This window comes from Amblyraja radiata, chromosome 28 (assembly GCF_010909765.2).
Source record: "Amblyraja radiata isolate CabotCenter1 chromosome 28, sAmbRad1.1.pri, whole genome shotgun sequence".
NCBI lineage: Eukaryota > Metazoa > Chordata > Chondrichthyes > Rajiformes > Rajidae > Amblyraja > Amblyraja radiata.
In genome coordinates, this window is record NC_045983.1 from 24,035,861 (window position 1) to 24,057,398 (window position 21,538).

The 21,538-nt window shown below is 42.2% G+C and overlaps 1 protein-coding gene across 8 annotated transcripts in view; it reads right to left on the reverse strand.

Moving 5' to 3' along the window:
* mtmr4 (myotubularin related protein 4) overlaps positions 1 to 21,538 on the reverse strand; it is a 94,608-nt gene that overhangs the window by 60,103 nt on the left and 12,967 nt on the right. For 3 of the 8 annotated variants that reach the window (XM_033046102.1, XM_033046112.1, XM_033046101.1), the window contains exons 1-2: positions 17,162 to 17,207; positions 7,122 to 7,195 (exon numbers count right to left, since the gene is read on the reverse strand). In XM_033046102.1, the coding sequence (XP_032901993.1) occupies positions 7,122 to 7,195; positions 17,162 to 17,192 (105 nt within the window). In that variant the 5' untranslated portion in view covers positions 17,193 to 17,207. Of the gene's footprint in view, positions 1 to 7,121; positions 7,196 to 9,981; positions 9,985 to 14,556; positions 14,564 to 17,161; positions 17,208 to 17,242; positions 17,262 to 21,538 lie in introns of those variants that run through there. The other 5 variants (XM_033046104.1, XM_033046106.1, XM_033046111.1 and 2 more) reach the window with 3 other exon arrangements.

Here is a 21,538-nt window from a genome sequence, read left to right on the forward strand (position 1 = left end):
CGGGCTGGTGAATTCAACTGCATCGTCGATGTGGCTAGACTGTCCGGTTGTGCTGACAACAGATTGGACAACACCTCCTGGCTGCTGATGGGAAAGGTAAAATTGGCAAGGCTGTACAGTGCCTTCAGCAATCCTGCAGAGCTGCAATTCACTTGGTCAAGATCAGATGGCTCAGCTCATTCCCAGATTGACTTCCCCTCATATGAGGGGAAGCCAATCTGGGAATGGGCTGAGCCATCCGATCTCGGCCAAATGAATTGCAGTCAGACATCAAGCCGATGTTCTTCTTTGACCACTGCCTGCTTCAGACTTCCCATCACCTACAGCAGTGGCATGAGGCAGGCAGGGGGTCATGGAGATTCTGGGTCAAACTGCTGACCCCAGAGAATAATCGAGGAACTAAAGAGGGACTAGGTTGGGTCAGAGAAACCTTCAGGTACACTGGTGGGAAGCATCACAAGGTTATTCATACCCAAAGGGTTGTAGGATACTCAAAAATTAGGACAGACAGATGTTACTATTGCCAAATACATGAATCCAGAAGGCATGTTGTCTCCATGATGCCAGCATTAGAATGTCATGGTAGAGTTACAAGCTGAGATAAAACAACCAGAGGTCATGGTCCATGCTTGTACTAGGACGCAAGTAAAAAGAGTCTCAGGTTTTGCAAACTGAGTGTTAGGTACAAAGCAGATGAACATGACTTAAGGTTATCATCTCTGAATTAACTCTTGTGCCACAAGATGGTAAGTGCAGAACTTGAGGATGGATGAAATGAATGTGTGATTAAAGGGATGGTGTAAGAGGGAGGGCTTTAAATTTCAGTATCAGAAATAGATTAAAAGGACAGGATAATAAAAGCATATGACATGTAGAGAGAAAAGTCAGGAAGCCCTATCAGGAATACCGAAGAAGGGAGTGTGCTTGTGTGTGTGCCCGCAGAGGTGCATTTAAAATGTTGGAAGGGAAAGAAGTGACTTAATTTTATCACTGGCAGACAAACACATTAGAGACAAGATGATAACATTGACAAGCTTAATATATTTTGTAAAACAGAAACTAAAATCCATTTAACCTATGGTTGATAATGCTACTGATCACACAGGGTCATTTTTCTACACACTTGCACGTGAGAATCACCTTAGTGCATTTGCCCATTGTCAGTTGAAAATCTAATGATGACATGAGTCTCAAAGTGTTCGTATAGTCCATTACATGCAGGCATTGGGGATTGTGTGTGCAATTTATTATCTTTACTGTTGATTCACAGAATAATAAGGGACACCACACAAAATTCAAAAATGAAATAATTAAAAGGGTTTATTTACTATGTCATATTAATGTCTCGTCCACTGCATTTTTCAATGGTCCACATCACCTCCATTGATTCACTGGTGCATCATTCACTGATCACTTTTGTTAAGATCACTTCTAAGCTGCATGTTGCAATCAATGGCCCCTTTATCAGCCCGCACCTTACAGGGGGTTAGGAATACTCAGGAGTCAAGTGTCAAGCAGGCCAGACACAAAGAAGATCACCAAGTCCCTTGAGTTTTTCCATACTTCCACAGCAGCCTTTTCTTTAGCTGTGCTATAGTTGCCATGGAGAGATATCTTCAAAGCTGACTCACTTTCCAACACTCTGCATTTAGCTCCTGACGGGAACAGTGTGGTCTTTTTTTTGCACATAAATCTGTGGTCATGTCATGGTGCCACTTTATCTAATTTCACGACGTTTTGAAGATTGGTGCTATGTTTAACCCAAATGCAGACACATTTTTTTAATGCATCATGATGAAACTCAATATTTAAACAAAACCTCCCACCTTAAGAAATAGCTTCACATACAAAATGGAATTGAAAGCATCAAAACAAAAAAGTGTTACCATTTCACTAAATGTTTAAATTGTTAAATTTCACGAATTAAATAGTCAATTAGATATGTTTTTTCTATTGGAGAATGCCAATTATAATCAATGGTTTCCCCGTCTCTGAGCAAATGCATCTGTTAATTTATACTGATGTTGATCAGAGGTAGGCACAAAGAGGATTAACCACCTTGGAACACTAACACTTTTCAAAAAGCAACTGAACACCCTCCTAGAATAAGATTATTTCCAAAACAGCTTACTGAATGTAACGAGGATAAGTGCAACTCACTGCAATATATTAGCCGTTCATTTATGCATATATTGCAATAGTGATAGTTTATAATTTGTAGTCCCTCAGTACATAGGAATTCAAGCACAATCAAATTTTAAATGGCAGAGCATACAAGTTGATACAGTGTAATCGGAAAATAAAGAATGCTTTCTGAAAACTATCGAAATCAGATAAATTATTTTCCAATGACATGACAAAACTGTTGATACGTGGAGTTAATTACTTTTGTCGAAGTTTCCATCACTGACACGATGAAGAGGCAAATTCCCTTCATCACTTGCGCAGTGAAACGAGGATATTTCTCCCAGATTTCGCAGATTTGTCAAATTAAATGCCCAAAATGCTTATTGGCAAATGTAGAAAGAGCCAAAACACAAATTTTTGCATCTTTTAGCTTTAGATGTCCAAAGATGCATTTTCACTGAAAATGTTTTCTCAAAAGTTACCTTATGAAGCTATTTCACGTTATCTTGGTTTCTCCTCACCTCCCAAAAGTTTTCTTATCATTCAACTCTGGCTTTATCTCACCTCAGTTTGGATTCTATTTTAACATACCTTTTCTCCACTTCACTTTTATGGAAAGCAGACAACAAGATCAGAACAAATGTAGTGATACAAGACAATTTTTTGGCTTGCATGTCAAGGGAACTATAAAATAATAATGTTCCTTCGACTACTTTCCTTCCAAAAATATGAATATTTCAATAAAGAGCTGCAATATAATCATTATATACATTTACCAAAGGTACAAAGTAATGAGGTATAATGGGATTAAAGAAACACTTCGGAATTAAAATGAACTAAACAAGATAAATAGACAGCACAATGGCATCTGAAATATATCATTATACGCAAATGGTAAAAAATGGATAAGATAAATACTGTATGAATGCTGCTGTTGTACCCGGGCATAGAGCTGGAGAAGAATCAACAGTTTGGATAGAATAATTGAATGGTTTAAGTGTTTATGGAAAGGTTTTTAATCTCCATCAATAGAAAGGATTATTTTAATTTTTGACTAGTCTATTCTTCTCAACGTGAAAGCCCCCAGTGAGTTAATTTTAACATGAAATTCTTTGTCACTTCCAGATGCAGCAATTTCTGCTGCTTAAGTCTTTCATTATACACTACCTCTCGTCTCTTATATTGCAGTTTGTATCACTGCCCTCAAGCTTACTCTATGATAACATTTACAAGATTTCAGAGTTGCAGCTGTTTTTCAAACGTTGTATTATTTACTTTTCTATAATTTATCATGTCTTTCATTGTCCCTTCGTCTCAGTAATTCATTGCACAAATTAAAAATCTTTCTCTGGCAATTTCATTCATTGAATAAGAACGGGAAGTGCAGTGGCAATTTTCATGCCAAGCTGCAAATATTGTTGATGAGTAGGAAAGGACTGCAGATGCTGGTAGACACAAAGGTAGACACAAAATGTAGACGTGTCTAAGGTAGACACAAAATGCAGGAGTAACTCAGCGGGACAGACAGCACATCTGGAGAAGGAATGGGTCACATTTTGGGTCGAGAACCTTCTTCAGAAATATTTTTCAAAATATTTTTGATGATCTATTGTAAAGTCAGAACTGATGATTTTGCATCTATTCGCTTGTAAATGTAATGTGGTGATAGAAGCTCTACATATTAAGGAAATAATTAAATTAATGTCCAAACAATACTGTTAATGTCCAGACAACATGAAGCAAATAAAATGTGAACAGTATTTAAAAAAATATATTGCAAGAAGATAACGACTAGGAATGCCATTATTGAGATAATAGATAAGATTTAGATTATTTTGGTCTACATTAAGAATTCATAAGAACAACCAATTTCAACATAGAGGTTAGTTTCAACAATCTAGAAAGATTACAGTAAAGGAGAAACTTACCATAGTGAAAAAAAAATGATTGTACAGCCAAAGTAAAAGCAAAACAATTTCAATACAAAGAGAAACGAAAGAGATACAAAATTTAAATTAGATTAGATTTTATTTGTTGTCATTTGAACCCAGAAGTTCAAACGAAATTTAGTTTCTGCAGTCATACAAACAAGAAGAACCAAGAAACAACACAATTTACATAAACATCCATCACAGCGAATCTCCTCCGCACTGTGATGGAAGGCAAAGTCTTATCTCTCCCCTGCACTCCCCATTCTTCTCCCGATGTCAAACTCAAAGCCCCCGGCGGGCGATGGTAAATAAGTCCCGCGGCCATTAAAGCCACGGCGGGCGATGTAAGGCCCCGCTCCACGTCATCCTCAACCCCGCAACTCGGGCGGGAGAAGTCGCCGTTGCGGAAGCTCCGAAAAGCAGTCTCCCACCAGGGACCGCTTTTCGGAGAGGTGATATTCAGGATTTCAGTGATATTCAAAAGATGAAAATGTTTGGACAGCAAGTGCTAGAAGAGGTAAGTTCAAAATCATTTGACTTCTTGAAGGCAAAATTTAAATACTCAAATGACCAAGTTTGGATGCTAACTAGATCAAAGGATTTTACTCACCCCTATCACTTTCAAGATAGTTTGATGATATTAGAATACAAAAACATAGGAGCAGGAATAAGCTTCTCAGCCCCTCAAACCTGTCCCACGCATCATCTCTTTTTTTTTGTTTAGCTCAGTTTAGAGATACAGCACGGAAACAGGCCGACCAGTGATCCCGCACATTAACACTATCCTACCCACACTAGGGACAATTTATATTTATACCAAGCCAATTAACCGGCAAACCTGTACATCTTTGGAGTGTGGGAGGAAACCCAAGATCTCGGAGAAAGCTCACGCGGTCACGGGGAGAATGCACAAACTCCATACAGACAGCACCCGTAGTCGGGGTCGAACCCGGATCTCCAGAGCTGCAAGCGCTGTAGGGCAGCAACTCTACCGTTGCGCCACCATGCTGCCCTTCTGTGGTATTTCCCCAGAGTCCCAAATTCCAATCAAAAATGCATCTACTTTGTCTTTAAATCCAGCCTCCACAACCTTTGAGTGGAGAATTCCAGCGAGATTTGCCACCTTGCGCAAGAAGTTCCTACAAACCTCAGTATTAAATGACTGTGTCCAAATCTTGTAACAATGTCCCCTCATTCAAGATTCTCCCAATAGTGGAATAGACCTCAGCTATCCTCAATTTTAAATTTAATTAACTTATTTTGCTTGTCAGAATGGTCTTACATGTTTACTCATGATAGGGAAGGAAGCCAATCAGCCCACTTAATGTATGCTGGCTCCCAACAGAGCAATTAATTAGTTGAACATCAACCTTGTGTTTCCTGGTGGCCTTGACAGAAATCCGCAAGATCATGGAGAGAATGGGAGATTTCCACAAGACCAGGAATGAACTCGTAATCCTATAGTTGCGAGATGACAATATTAATTACTGTACTACTGTTTTGCCCTTTTCCCCTCTTTCACATTTTCCCCTCCCTCTTACAAAGACATTTAGCAGAGAGACAGGCTCTTCAGCCCAGAATCAATGCCAACATTGAAGCACCCATTTACTAATCCCATTTTATTCCTGGCATATAACAATAAATTTGCTCTAGAATCTACCACTCACCTACACACTGGGGGTTATCTAGTGGTCACATAATATACCAATTCACACTTTTCTGGGATGTGGAAGGAAACCAGAGCACACGGGAGGAAAGCATGTGGTCGTAGGGAAAACGTACAAATTCACACAGACAGGACAGGAGGACAGGATTGAATGCAGGCTGTTGAAACTACAAGGCAGCAGCTCCACTGGCTGTACCACCGTGCTGATCTCTTTCCGGAAGTGGCGGCGCTGTGATACGGCTGCGGCTCGCCTGCAGTCTGTCTGTTTTTACTTTTTTGTGTTGTTTTTTTTGTCTAGTTTAGTAATTTTTTTGGTTATTAGGTGGTGTTATGTGTGTGGGGGGAGGGTGAAACAGGGCTTTCTGTCTCTCCCTTCGGGGGAATGCGACTTTTTTGTCGTATTCCCCTTCTCTTCCCCCATCTGCGCTGAGGCCTAATGGCGGAGCTGGCGGCCTCCAACCTGCGACCGACCTCGAGGGTCCGGAGGTAGAGCCAGCCAGGACTCACCAACGCGAGGCTGGCCGTCTTCGAGCTGTGGCGACGTCCAGGTAGCGGCACGACTCGGCGCTCCGGTGAGGGCGGATGGCACGGGGCTGAGACACTCCTGTGCGGGCGGCACGGCTACCGGCTGGAAGGCGCTCCCGTGTGAGCAGCTCGGTGCGGGGCTGAGACGCTGCCGTGTGGGTGGCCTGGCTACCGGCTGGAAGGCGCCCCGGTGAGGGCGGACCGGCTCCCGGCTGGAAGGTGCTCCCGTGGGGGCAGCCCGGTGCGGGGCTGAGACGCTGCCGTGTGGGCGGCCCGGTGCGGGGCGGAGACGGTGCTCCGGCGGCTGAGGCGGCGTTCTGGCGGCGGCGACCTGGATCCGGGGCTCGGCCGCGGGCCAGTGGAGGACAATGTCGGGAGCTCGCAGGTCACAGGCTGGTGCCTGTTTTCCGGAGCACCCGTTGCAACAGCTGCGTCCGCTGGACTGGAGGGCGGCAGCTTCGACCACCCCCGTGCCGCGGAGCTTGAACCGCGGGACTGACTTACCATCGCCCGGTGGGGTATCACCTCGGCGCAGAGGGAGAAGAGGAGGGAAGAGACAGTAACTCTAAGACTTTTGCCTCCATCACAGTGAGGAGGTGTTTGGTGAACTCACTGTGGTGGATGTTAATTTGTGTTTATTGTGTTTTGTTATTATTACATGTATGGCTGCAGGCAACAGCATTTCGTTCAGACCGAAAGGTCTGAATGACAAATAAAGGATTCAATTCAATTCAATTCACCTTCTCTCCATTCACTTTGAGAAAAATCCATAAATTTCTATCATACAGACATACATAACATCCTTAAAAGAAACTATCCTTAAACCAAGGAATGAAACTGGAGAAACCATAATTAAATCAGCCAGAACTTACAGTCTCTGTCCCCATGGTCTCAATCAATTTCGTCGTTAGGAAAGTTGTGGCTGTTTGTTCACTCCCAACGGTACCTACAAAAATGAAAAAAAAAGTCATGTTAGTTAGCACCATACCCACAACAGCCATTAGTTTTCAATAATTTGATTTTTAACCGTCCTCCATCTGCATCAACCACAGCTCAGTGCATCATATCAGGCTCTGTTTATTATCTCAAGTGGATGCAAATTAAAAATCATACGGTATTATTCTGAAGAGCAAATTCCTGGTGACACAAGAAACTGCAGATGCTGGAATCTTGAGCAAAAAACAAAATGCTTGAGGAACTCAACAGGTCTGTTGAGCGAACGGACAGACATGTTTCAGTCTGAACTATTCTTCAGAAACGATCAGTCTGAAAAAAGGTCTCAACCAAATGTCCATTCCCTCAACAGATGCTGACTGAGCCACCGAGTTCCTCCAGCACTTTGAATTATTCCTGGTGTATTCAATAATATTTATTTTTCAACAATATTTTTAAACTGATCTCGAACAAAACAAATGCTGTGTGGGATCTTGCTTGTCTAAATTGGTTTGTTGCATTTTCTGTATTACAACATTGCTCTTGTGCACCTGAAAGGGACAAAAGAGACAAACACGAAAATCACTCTCTTCCTTCAAGCTTGCTACCTTAATTAGCCCTTTCCTATCATGAAATGAGTTAACTATCTTCAACTGGTTTCATTGCAAGTAGTATCGAGTGTTTCCATTGAACTTCAGAGTATTTATTTCATTATACAATTCTGAACAAAGTGGAAAATTGTGCTTAAAACAAGACTGTTTGGGTGTCAAGATAACCACCTTTCCTTCAGCATCAGTAAAACAAAAGAGCTGCATGATGACTTCAGGAAGCGGAGTGGAGCACATGGCCTGTATTAATGATGCGACAATGGAAATGGCAAGGGGTTTCAAGTTCCTCAGCATAAACATCATTAATAATTTGTCCTGGTCCAACCAAATTGACGCTACAACCTAGAAAGCGCACAAACACCTCCACTTCCTCAGACAACAAAGGAAATTCAGCACGTCTCCAATGACCCATCAATTTCTATGGGCGCACCATGAAAAGCAGTCTCTCTGGTCATATCGTAGTTTGAACTGCCCTGCACAAGATCATAATAAATTGTAGAGTCGTGAATTCAACCCATGAATGAAGAGCATCAAAAGAGCCTCAAGAACTGGTTTGACTGGACACAGAAATTGCCCCCAAAACTCCTGAAACAATGTCCTGTGCTGGGATGATTGATTTCGAACACACACAACCTCCTTTCTTTGCCCTGGACGCACCTCCAGCTGGGATTCATTATCCCTTGATGCCAAGTCACAATAATAGAGCCGCCAGAGCTACCCACAATGGAAACAGACCCTCCATGTTAGAAGGATTCTGATACCACACTTGATATTGAGTTAGCCTTTCTAATACCACCACCAACCTTTTGTCCCACATTTGAAGCTGTAATTAAGTCTGGAGCATAGCAAAATGAAACATGTGCATCAGTCAGGAAATATTACTTGACAACACTTGCCAATGACATACCAGCCATTCCTTTACTGATGTTGAGAAGATATGGATTAGGCAACAAACAGCTATATTCAAGGTCATGTTTTTTTTTTTGCATACAGAACACATCCAAGCAACTTTTCACAGTCTTTTAAACCAGAGTAGGGGAATCAAGAATTAGAGGACATGGGTTTAAGGTGATGGAGGAACGATTGAATAGGAAGCTGAGGTGCAACTTTTGTTTTAATACACAAAGTCTATGGTCTATGAAACATAGTTGAAGCACGTACTATCACAAAGTTAAAAAAAAATATTTGGACAGCTAGTTTAGAGGGATATGGACCAAACGCAGGCAGGTGGGACTAGTGTAGATGGGGCATGTTGGTTGCTGTGCGCACGTTGGGCCGAAGGGCCCGTTTCCATACTGTATGACTAATTGCACTAGACAACTCAACTTTCAAACTACAATCAAGATGTTATCTGGAGATCTGCACAATACTATCAGTCATTTCTTTACATCACCGGAATGAGGAGGTACGGAAGATGGGAAAAGTATCAATTATTTCCAGCTTTGTTTCTTTGATAGTACACTGTCCTTCTCTTACAAGCCAGTTGGTTTATTTAATACTGTGGTTGAAATGAATGCCATTCTCCAGGATCAAAAATGAACACTCACCAATCTTAAACTTTTATGCTCTTAAAACACAAAAGGAAAAAAAATGCACTTAAACTGGAGTTCAACAAGTGATGTCCCAAATTTATTTTCAAACCATTGTCACTCCTATTAAAGGAAAGCCTATAAACACTGACTTTTCCAGCATTATACAAATCCATTGTTTCTTATAGATAAAAAGCAAATTTAAAAATATGCATGTTTGCCATTTAATTTCTCACAGATTGTTATCTTTTATTGAAATTGAGAACATGCAAAATCTTGTAATCATTACGTCAAATTTAATCCAATGCCAGTGTCAGCAATGCCCGCTTCCAATGCAGAGGTTACAGAGACTAACTGCAATACATTCAATGCAATAACATTCCGAATAGTTTTTCATCACAAATTCTATAATATAAACAAACTCTACTATTCCTTCATCCTATGATCAGGTGGTTTTAAGTCTGCTAATAACATCTGTTTGGTCGGAAAGCAAGACAGCTTATTCCCAGGTGTTAGCAGGCAACTGAACCATCCTCTCACCAGTTATGTGTGCGGACCTGGTCGTCCATCTACCTCATTGCACAACCTTTTATCGGACTATATCTTGCACTAGCCTTTACCTTTATCTGTACACTGTGGAAGGCTTGTTTGTAATCATGTACAGTCTTTTTTTTTGATTGGATAGCACACTTTCACTGTACCTCGGTACACGTGACAATAATAAAGTAACCTAATTCCACGTTTCAAGACTGATTTTCATTGTGCATCAGTAAAACCGAAAAGTTGTAATTTCTCAGTGTTTGAAATGGGAATTCTAATTTCTATTTTATTTCATAATGGGCCAGATAATCCTACTCATAGCTACAATTCACCATCACGTTAAAATCATTGTCAAAGAAATGATAATGTAAACCAGAAAGTTACAATTAGTTTAATTTAGAGACACAGCATGGAAATAGGCCCTTTGAGTCTGCACCGACCAGCAACTCCCGCGCATTAACACTATCCTACACACATTGGGGGCAATTTACATTTATACCAAGCCAATTAACCTGAACATCTTTGGAGTGTTGGGGGGGGGGGGGGGGGGAAACCGAAGATCTTGGAGAAAACCCTTGCGGTCAGAGGGAGAACGTACTAATTCCTTACAGACAGGCACCCACAGTCAGGATTGAATCCAGGTCTCTGGCGCTGTAAGGCAACAACTCTACCTGCTGCCGCCCAAAATTAAATGATAGCAAGTATCATTTTTGAAAAACCCGAAGATTGCAGATGGGTAAAGTTATTCTGCAGTTAAGACATCAGAGATCCCGAGAAATTAGTTAACTGGAAGTCTTTTGCCAAGCCTCCATTTGAATTATGAATATACAGAAAGTATGTATTGGATAGTGAATTTATTGCTATCTTGTTAATTCTTTGATAAGTATGCTGACACTTATGTAAAAAATGTTGCATTGCTTCATGAGCAGCAATAACACAGCACCATGTTTAGGTAATGAAGCATGGTGTTCTTATCTAGAGAAAGAATAATAGCATTTATCAGCAAATGGATTCAATTTTCAGCAATCCTAATTGGAAACTGTGAACATGTTTCATTATGATCAGTTGTCAAAATGCTGCATGCACCAAGACAATGCAGGTGTCAAAAAGAGCTCAAAAGGTATGCACCAAATTATCAGTTTGTCAGGTCGCTAATTTTAGAATAGATTGTTTTTATTACTGAACTTTATATTCTATTATCTCTCAAATTACAAAATAGGCTATTTAGTTTGACTCCCTGATATTATGCATTAGTCCTATCCCCCTCACTTTTTTCCTGTAATCTCTTCACTTTCACATGTCCATTTGTATTTGATACACTTAATCATTTTCCAGATTTTTTTAAATGCTCGTTTAATATGATTGTTTGTAACATTAAAATTACAAAACTTACCATTGATGACAATCCTCTACTCATGCACAGATCTCCAATTGACCAATGATGTCATTATTGAGTACACCTTTACAATTTTCCTATCTAGGCTTGCTTTCATGATGTATAAAATCCCCTTTGATGTTTCTGAAGAATTATTCCAGTTAATTACTTGGTCGGAGAGAAGCAGCAGCCAGAAGCAGCGAGAGCGAGTATTATTGCTGGAAGTAGGCAAGTCAGAGAGAAAGATGTAAAAAGAGCGCCAAAGGCCCAGTTTCGAGTAATTTACAAATTAGCCCTAAAGTAGTTGATTAAGTAACAGATAAAGAAGTGCAGCTGTAGCGGAGCAGCCTTGTTGAGGTGAAGTGCCTTGGTGAGTAAAGTGTGAGTCTTTGGCTCGAGAGTCTTCGGCGAGGAGGCTGAGGCAAGAAGACTACACTTGATCGAATTTTATCATTTGTGATTTTTGCCCACTGAAGAAATGGCAGGTAAGTTAGTACAGTGTGTTTCCTGCAGGATGTGGGAAGTCAGGGACATCGCTGATGCTTCTGCAAACTACACTTGCAGAAATTGTGTCTAGGTACAGCTCCTGAATGAACATGTTGGGGAACTGGAGAAGCAGCTGGATGACCCCAGGGCCATCTGGGAAAACGAGAGTTTCCTGGACAAGACCTTCAGTGAGGTTGACACACCAAGGATACCGGAGGAGCGCAGGTGGATGACTGTGAGAAAGAGGAGTAAACGTGGAGTGCAGGAGACCCCGGTGGCTGTACCTAATGAAAACAGGTACACCCTCTTGGGAGCTGTCGGGGCAGACGACACTTCCAGTTTAAGGGGAGTAAGAGGCGACCGTGGCCGACAAGGGAAGTCAAGGACAGTATAAAAATAAAAGAGAAGTATAACATAGCAAAGATGAGCGGGAAGCCAGAGGATTGGGAAACGTTTAAAGAGGAACATAAGATAACTAAAAAGGCAATACAGGGAGAAAAGATGAGGTACGAAGGTACGCTAGCCAAGAATATAAAGGAGGATAGTAAAAGCTTCTTTAGATATGTGATGAGGAAAAAAGCTTAAGACAAATGTGGGTCCCTTGATGACAGAAACAGATGAATTTATTATGGGGAACAAGAAAATGGCAGACGAGTTGAACAGGTACTTTGGATCCGTCTTCACTAAGGAAGACACAATCTCCCAGATCTACTAGTGGCCAGAGGACCTAGGGTGTTGGAGGAACTGAAGTAAAGTCATAAGAGGCAGGATATAGTGTTGGGTAGACTGATGGGACTGAAGGCTGATAAATCCCCAGGGTCTGATTGTCTGCATCCCAGGGTGCTTAAGGAGGTGGCTCCAGAAATCGTGGACGCATTGGTGATCATTTTCCAATGTTCTATATTCAGGATGTGTTCCTGTGGATTGTAGGGCAGCTAATGTTATCCCACTATTTAAGAAAGGAGGGAGAGAGAAAACAGGGAATTATAGAGCAGTTAGCCTGACATCGGTGATGGGGAAGATGCTGGAGTAAATTATAAAAGATGAAATAGCGGCACATTTAGATAGCAGTAACAGGATCGGTCCGAGTCAGCATGGATTTACGAAGGGGAAATCATGCTTGAATAATCTTCTGGAACTTTTTGAGGATGCAACTAAGAAAATGGACATGGGAGAGCCAGTGGATGTAGTGTACCTGGACTTTCAGAAAGCCTTTGATAAGGTCCCACATAGGAGATTAGTGGGCAAAATTAGAGCACATGGTATTGGGGGTAGGGTACTGACGGATAGAAAATTGGTTGGCAGACAGGAAACAAAGAATAGGGATTAACGGGTCCGTTTCAGAATGGCAGGCAGTGACCAGTGGGGAGCCAAGGGAAGTGGTGAAAGCAGATGCAATAGCAATGTTTGAGGTTTTTAGGCAAACAGGCAGGAGGGCATAAAACAGGTAGACAAATGTGCAGCTTAAATTGGTATCATGGTTGGCGCAGACATCAAGATTGAAAATGCTGTTCCTGTGCTGTACTGCTCCATGTTCTAGATCACCAAACTAACAAAAGGCCAATGCTCTTTTTCACCAGCATCTATTTGGATGTTTATTAGAACAGGAGCTCCCACTCTTTTGAAAGAAGAACTTGCAATTGTTTTTATTTATAAAGAGTCAGAAGATCCAGAGTTAAACTGTGAACTGGCACAAGGCTACGTACATAGGTCAAATACCACTGCATTTCCAAAGTCAGTTAAAAAAAGTACTAAATTAACACGTCAGTTATAGTGATATATTAATTGCACCTCAAGAGTGTTCAACTTTGAGCACTATATTACAGACTAGAAATTCATGCTATTGCATATGGAAAGCAAGAAAAATCCTCAGTCAGATAGAGTGATACAGTGTGGAAACAGGCTCTTCAGCACAACTTGCCCATACCGGCTAACATGTCCCACCTATCCATATCCCTCCAAACCTGTCCTATCCATGTAGATGATAAAAAAAAGACGCGAAACGTAACCGCCATTTTGTTAATGAGAGGCTCAAGAGTAAAATATGTCTCATGGGATCAATAACCGAACCTTACCCTAAAATCAGTACAACGGATGTCGAATATCAATTCAGGAGGGAAAATAATGAACCTTAGAAGGCAGCTGCTTTACACCACATTGAATAGTTGGAAAACTCCCACAGTTAAGACATTAAAATTAAATTCTTCATAAGTTTTAAAATGAATATAGATGGAGTTACTGGCTGGTATCACTTGCTTACAAGATGTGCAGATGCTGGTTTACACCGAAGAGACACCAATTGCTGGAGTAACTCAGTGGGACAGGCAGCATCCCTGGAGAGAAGGAATGGGTGAAGTTTCAGGTCAAAACCCTTCTTCAGGCACAAAACATCTCAACGCGAAATATCACCCATTCCTTCTCTCCAGAGATGCTGCCAGAGTTACTCCACCATTTTGTGCTTATAAGATATTTCTGGTCAAATATTATTTGTGTGTTTTGCTATGTACGCTGTGTTGCTTTGTCCACTGACACACACCACTAGGTTTTTTTCTCCTCGGATATAACAGAATCAGAGATTTAGATTCCAGGATTGAATTATCCCGTGTAATATACAATAGTCATGTTCAATAAGCACCAGAACGCAGTACGGCATTAAGCAACATAAATATATACTTTCTATGGAATAACAACGTAATTGAATGTAATTCCTGGTGTACATTGGTCTATCCCCCCCCCCCCCCCCCCCCAACTCCTTCTCCGCTACATAGACGACTGCATTGGGGCTGCTTCCTGAACCTATGCAGAATTCAAGGATTTCCATAACGTCACTGCTAACTTCCACCTTGCCCTCAAATGCACCTGAACTATCCAACACCACTCTCCCCTTTCTTCATCTGTCTCCATCACAGGAGACATACTATCCACAGGAGCACCCGGAGAAAACCCACACGGTCATGGGGAGAACATACAAACTCCGTACAGATAGCATCTGGGGTCAGGATCAAACCTGGGTCTACGACGCTACAAGGCAAAAACTCTACTGCTGTGCCACAATGCTGAAATGTAACATCTGTCCTTATATCTCCACTCTCGACTCCATCCAGGGTCCCGGACAGTCCTTCCTGATGTCAGAGATTTACTTGCCCCTCCTCTAACCTCATCTGTTGCATCTGCTTTTCCCGATGTGGGCTCCTCTACATTGCCGAGACACAATGTGGACTAGTCAACTGTTTTGCTGAACACTTGCACTCGGTCCTCCAAGGACTACAGGATCTCCCTGTTGAAAACCTGCGTGGATTTTCTCCAAGATCTTCGGTATCCTCCCACACTCCAAAGATGTACAGGGGAGTAGGTTAATTAGCTTGGTAAATATAAAAATTGTCCTTTAGTGGGATCGTGTTAATGTGCGGGGATCGCTGGTCGGCGTGGACCCGGTGGGCCAAATGGCCTGTTTCCGTGCTGTATCTCTAAACTAAACAAACTGACCTTTCTATCCTGCTCCGAAAATTGAAGGAACAGTACCTCATACGTCATTCGTGTAGCTTATAACTCAGCTGTATGAACGTTGAATTCTCTAATCTTAGGTATATTTTAGGTAACTCCTACAAACACCTCACTCCCTCCAATAAAAGTCTGTAAACCAACTCCACAGTTCTCAATTGTGTACCCCTCTTGGGCTCACACCTGCCTCTATCCAACAGTCGGCCTATCAGGGAATCTCCTTGCCCAAGGTTGGCCTATCAGGGAACCTCATTGCCCAAGGTCACCTGTTGTCGGCCCTCGTTTGCTTCCCCACTTCCAGTTACCCCACTCCTCCCCCCCACAATCAGCCTGAAGAAGGGTCCCAACCTTCAAGGTCACCCATTCATTTTCTCCAGCGATGCTACCTGACCTGTTGAACTACTCCAGCATTATGTCAATCTTAAATAAATATAATCATAGAACATTGGGACTAAATAATCCATGACACAAAGCAAAATTCATAAAACTATTCTCCTGTTTTGCTTGTCTCAAAGCCATTTGCCATAACTTTTGATCACTTCTGCCTGGGTATTTCTTAACGTTGATCACGAATTCAGCAAAATAAAACTGTTGTCTTGCATTGTCTCAAAGTCCCATTGTTTTTTGGGATTGTATCAACGTCATGCATAAAGCTGATTTTAGACTAACCACATCAATTACAGATACACAATTCTTAAAGCTGATACAAGAGATGACTGGCTGTGCAACATAAATAATTCTAGATCAAACAAATCCTAGAATGAAGGTATTTAGTAGACCTATACAACAGAAAGCAAATGATTAAAATCAATTTGAAACAATCAAAATTATTTCATGCCATGGACCATGTCCTTGCTGAGTGTTTCACCAGGATTAATGATGAACCAAATTGACATTGGTTGCGGTGCACAGATTAACAGAACAGCTACCATTCTCTTTTTACTATATTTGTTACAGATGCTCATTCAACGGTATCTAAGTATTGAACAGAAGTTCAAGAAAAAAAATTGTTGGCAACTTGTTGTCATGTAAATTTAAATGGTTGGTGTTATTTTCTGTAGTAGAATCCATATGTCACTGCCCACAGCTTCGAGGCAGGTTACCTTTAACAGTTTAACTGTACCCTTCAGGTATCTAATTACATGGACCTTGTACAAAAATGGATTGTATAGGCAAAGGTTAATTGTTGATTGTGAACTTGAAAGATCAGAACCTATTACTTGCATCATTCAGAATGTCAATAAAGATGCATCAGCACTGTAGAAACTATCATCTGTGGAAGTTGGGACCAAACTAGAGATTTGCACATGAGGTAATCTGGCACAGTGAAAGAACAGCTGTGCTACTCTTTCATACCTGCTCCTACTATGCCTAGAACAACGCTAATGGAGTGCCAATTTGGTGTATTAAAAAGTTACTAATTTTAGATCCTTATTATAATGTTTCTACTACTTCTAAAAAACTTAATTTTCTCTACTGATTGACATTCCAGTAAGTAAGATTACTTTACTGGATCATGTAATCCAGTAGATCACAATTAATGGTGAACAGTTACATTCCCAAGGTAATGTTTTAAAATAAAATCGGCGTGCAAAACCTCTATTGGTACTAAGATTTCTAGTATTTAAAATGCTGTCTTATTCTACGCAATTACGATTAAACACGAATTAAAATATTTATTATCTTTCCTCATAAATCCAAACTGATGCTACAAACATCCTGCATTATAACAATTCGGCTACTCTCCTTAAATGCATCATAAATGTAACGTTGTTTCTTGCAGAACGCGTATCCAACGCAATCTGCCAAATATCGAACGACCCGGAATGTTTGCACTGCTTTCGTTTTGCGCCCACTATTCACAACCGCCAATTGCAGCAATACAACGCACTCTCGGATTAAGATCCTGCACTAATTATAAAAGTAGTGTGCACACTTACATTTATGCAAGCAAACAAATAAATGTAGCATCGATCAGTTTTAAACTCATCGAACAATCGGTTTCTGTGAAATTGCTCAACTTTAACCACTTCAAACGTTATTCTCCAAAATGGTTTAAATGCAATGCCCAACCCGCAGACTCAAGCAGGCGTAGCTAGGAATCGCAGGACGTGTCAGATCCCCCGATTCCAGAACAACGTGTCCTACACGTGTAAACAGAACGTGAGCGACGTGACCAGCTTGAATCGTTGGGTAACATACTAAACTCTTCAAAGTTTCTATCGTCGGGACATTCCAGGCGTGGGAGGGATGTTTAAACATTAAGATGTCGCTGTTTTTGTGCATTTTGTTCGATCAGCTCCCAATTCTCTAAACTTCACGCAACTTTCCAGCACTGTCAAAGGTACGGCTCAAAAACTAGGTAGTGCTTTTTGATTGGCCATCATGCACATTTCCCCAAGCGGTTGCAAGATCGCCGATTCGCCTGCGGCCAACTTGCGAAGAACACACTACACGTAACGAATAGAACAAGGAAGACATCCCCTCCCCGTCCTGTCAGTAGGTCATGAACACTGAACATCAGACTGCAAATACACCGAGTCCCACAAACCTGAGAGTAATCTTGCCACTTATACACCTAGCGTTTACTGCAGAAGTTGTTGAAAGTGATTTCGGCCAAATGGTATAGAACAGTACAGCAACAGGCCCTTTGGTGCAGATGTCTGTGCCGACCATGGTGCCAGTTTAAGCTAATCCCAACACATCAATTTCTTGATGGGTTTTAGGCATGTCTAATTAACTTTTAAACGTTGCTGTCCTATCTACTTCCACCACGATTGCTGGTTGCTTGAAATTGTGTGTAAAAAAACTTACCTCGCAAATCTATTTTCACCCCCCCCCCCCCCCCTAATACTAGCACCACTACTGTGCCCTCTCCAAACCCCACGTCTTTCCTGCCATCCGACAACTAGAACTGTAGGCAATACGGCAAATGTGGCCCAAACTTTTATCCAGTTGCAACATTACATGTCAACTTAGAATTTCCTGTACTTTTATTTGTGTATTTGTATTGGAGTATATGTGCCTGTAATCCTTTATTTTGTAGCTGTACCTCAACATACTCCTGCATATGACAATAAACACAAACTCTGTCTTCAACACCAACCATGATAACGATTAAGCTCATCTCCAAACTCTTGGATTTTGACCATGGAATTTCCATCTGGATTTCTTGACTGGCAGACCTCGGAGAGAATGGATCACATTTCCTCTATCCTGATGCTCATTGGCGCTTTTCAAGGTCTGTGCTCAGCAGCCCGCCCCCCGCTCTCCTCCCTGTACACCATGATTGTGTGGTCAAGTTAATCCTCAAGTTTGCCAATGATACCACGATTATCAGCCGGATCACCAACAATGAATGAGTAGGAAAGAGATCATAATTTTGTGTCATGGTGTCAGAACAGCCTAGCCCTTAATATCAGCTAGACATTAGAGTTTGTTACTGATCAAAGGTGCAATTACTAACATGAATATCGCAAATGTTATTTTACTTTGGCAGTTCCAAAGGTTCAAGGATGACCTTTCACACAGAGAGTGGCGAATCTGTGGAATTCTCTGCCACAGAAGGTAGTTGAGGCCAGTTCATGAGCTGTATTTAAGAGGGAGTTAGATGTGGCCCTTGTGGCTAAAGGGATCAGGGGGTATGGAGAAAAGGCAGGTACAGGATACTGAGTTGGATGATCAGCCATGATCATATTGAATGGCGGTGCAGGCTCGAAGGGCCAATGCCTGCACCTATTTTCTATTTTTCTATGTTTCTATGACCTGCTTCTATTCCTGTCCTGTGGATATTAAGGTGGCAAATTAAGCCAATGAGAAACCTGTAAATTCAGCCAGAGATGAGGCATTATATGTTTTGCAAGGCAGTTGTTTATGCATGCCATGTCCACTCCAGAAATATCTCATATTCTCCTTTACTATTTTCAGTGGTCATGGTTGAGAAATTCTACAAATGAGGAGTGATAAACAACTTTTCCATGGTTTTGAGAAAAATGTTGTATTGCTTCCTTTGTCCTAGTGAACTGAGATGATAGCAGAGTCTCTATCAAGAGCCTGGTGTTGGATACAAGGTGCAATGTGGCCTGCAAAAAAAGAACCCCAATGGTGTTGGCCACACTGTTGTTACACAAGAAATTGAATGATTCAGAAACATAGAAAGTAGATGCAGGAGTAGGCCATTCGGCCCTTCGATATGATCATGGCTGATCATCCAAAATCAGTACCCCGTTCCTGCTTTTAGCCCCATATCCCTTGATTCCGTTAGCCATAAGAGCTAAATCTAACTCTCTTTTGAAAACATCTAGTGAATTGCCTTCACTGCCTTCTGTGGCGGAGAATTCCACAGATTTACAACTCTCTGGGTGAAATGTTTTTCCTCATCCCAGTCCTAAATGACCTACCCCTTATTCTTAAACTGTGACCCCTGGTGTTGGACTCCCCCAACATGGGAAACATTTTTCCTGCAACGAGCCTGTCCAATCCCTTAATTTTTATATGTTTCTATAAGTGAACCAAGCCTGCACTTCCTCAATAGCAAGAATGTCCTTCCTCAAATTAGGAAACCAAAACTGCACACAATACTCGAGGTACAGTCTCACCAGGGCCCTGTACAACTGTAGTAGGACCTTCTTGCTTCTCAACGCTAATCTTCTCGCAATGAAGGCCAAGTGTTAGTTGCTATAGAGAGGTTGCACAGCAGTCAAGGCACTCGTGGACCCTGGGCTGTCTGTCCCCAGTGTGTGGGTCGGGAGAGGTGAATCACCCGGTGTGGGTGTCGGGGTCTGGGGGGTTAATCCCCCCCATGTGGTGGTGGGGGTCAATCACCCGGTGTGTGGGTCGGGGGGTTGAATCACCCTGTGTGTGGGTGTCGGGGTCCGGGGGGGGGGGGGGGGTTTAAAATCACCCTGTGTGGTGGTGAATTACCCGGTGTGTGGGTCGGGGGTCGAATCACTCCATGTGTTGTTCGGGGTCCGGGTGTCGGGTGGGTGAATCACCCCGGGGTGGGGGGCGGGGTCCGGTGCCAGTGCAGCGCGGTCAGTGACTCTGGGTGGGCGGAGGGACCAGACTGTCCCCAACTCTGCTGCAGTTGAGTTTGTCGTGTTTATGGCCCTGTGTATCCACAGCCCCGCTCCGCCCTGTGCTGCCGACCCTCAGCCCATTAGAGTGCGGCCGCACACAGGAAAACGGTGCGGAGGGCGGCCGTGGCCGGACAGCGCTGACCCCGGGGGGAGAGTGCAGGCTGTCCCGAGGGATTCGCTTCCTCGGCCACTTACACCTTGGTGCTCGGGTTCAGAACGCTGTCACCCTCCAGCCCCGGGCTGTCGTGGGCCGGGACTTGCCCTCAATCCGCCGGCATGCTGCTCTTTCGCAAGTCAGTGAGCAGCAGGGATTTTGCCGGTTTTCTCTCACGGTTGCCACTATGTCCACAATTTTTTGCAGCGCAGAAATTGACCACATTGGCGGTTTAACAGGTAAGAACGTACGTGTTCCGTGTGTTATTAGTGTATGCCGGAAGCTGCCTTGTACTCCAGAAGGATTGAGCTACTCCGTGCGTCAAGCCTTTTGCCCTTACGTGCAACCCCCGTATACAGCGGAAATGGTGTGATAACTATAAAAGGAGCACTGAAGTATCACACGCAGGGATATAGTATTAGTGGACAGTACTGCATATCTAACAGGGAGGAGCTTTGTGCTAGTGAGAATGATTGCAGCTGCGAAAGAGAAGAATACCATGACAATGAGGGGGCCTGCAAATGCTCAGCAACTAGTTCTGAACATGATTTTCAAAATTGTTACAAATGTTAGAAGAGGCACCAGTGATGATTGTTCAAAATATTAAACCTTTAATATTAGGATTTGTATGTAAAGCAAAAGGGTCTCGATCCTAAACGTTGTCTATCCATGTTTTCCTGAGTTGCACCCTGACCTGCTGAGTTACTCCAGGACTTTGTTCTTTTGTGTATTAACCAGCATCTGCAGTTCCTTGTTTCTACAAGTAAATTCTCTTACAAAGATTGTGAAACTGCCATTGCAGTTGTGTATGAACCACATGATTCAAGTAGAAACATGTAATACTTACATTCAATGCATATTTTCTTTAGGTGTGTTTCTTATCCAGCAAGGTTAATTTTACAACAGATTTTGCAAAAATAATCCCTTGGGAGGCATCAACTTTACTGGCTAGGTTTCAAGAGTTTGGTTCAAAGCTCAGAAAGATGCAAAAAGTGTATGTAACAGTAGCAAGTTGACCAGCAATCACTTTCATCATAGTACTTAGAGGCTGCTAAATCTTTGATTTTGAATATTGGAAGAATTCA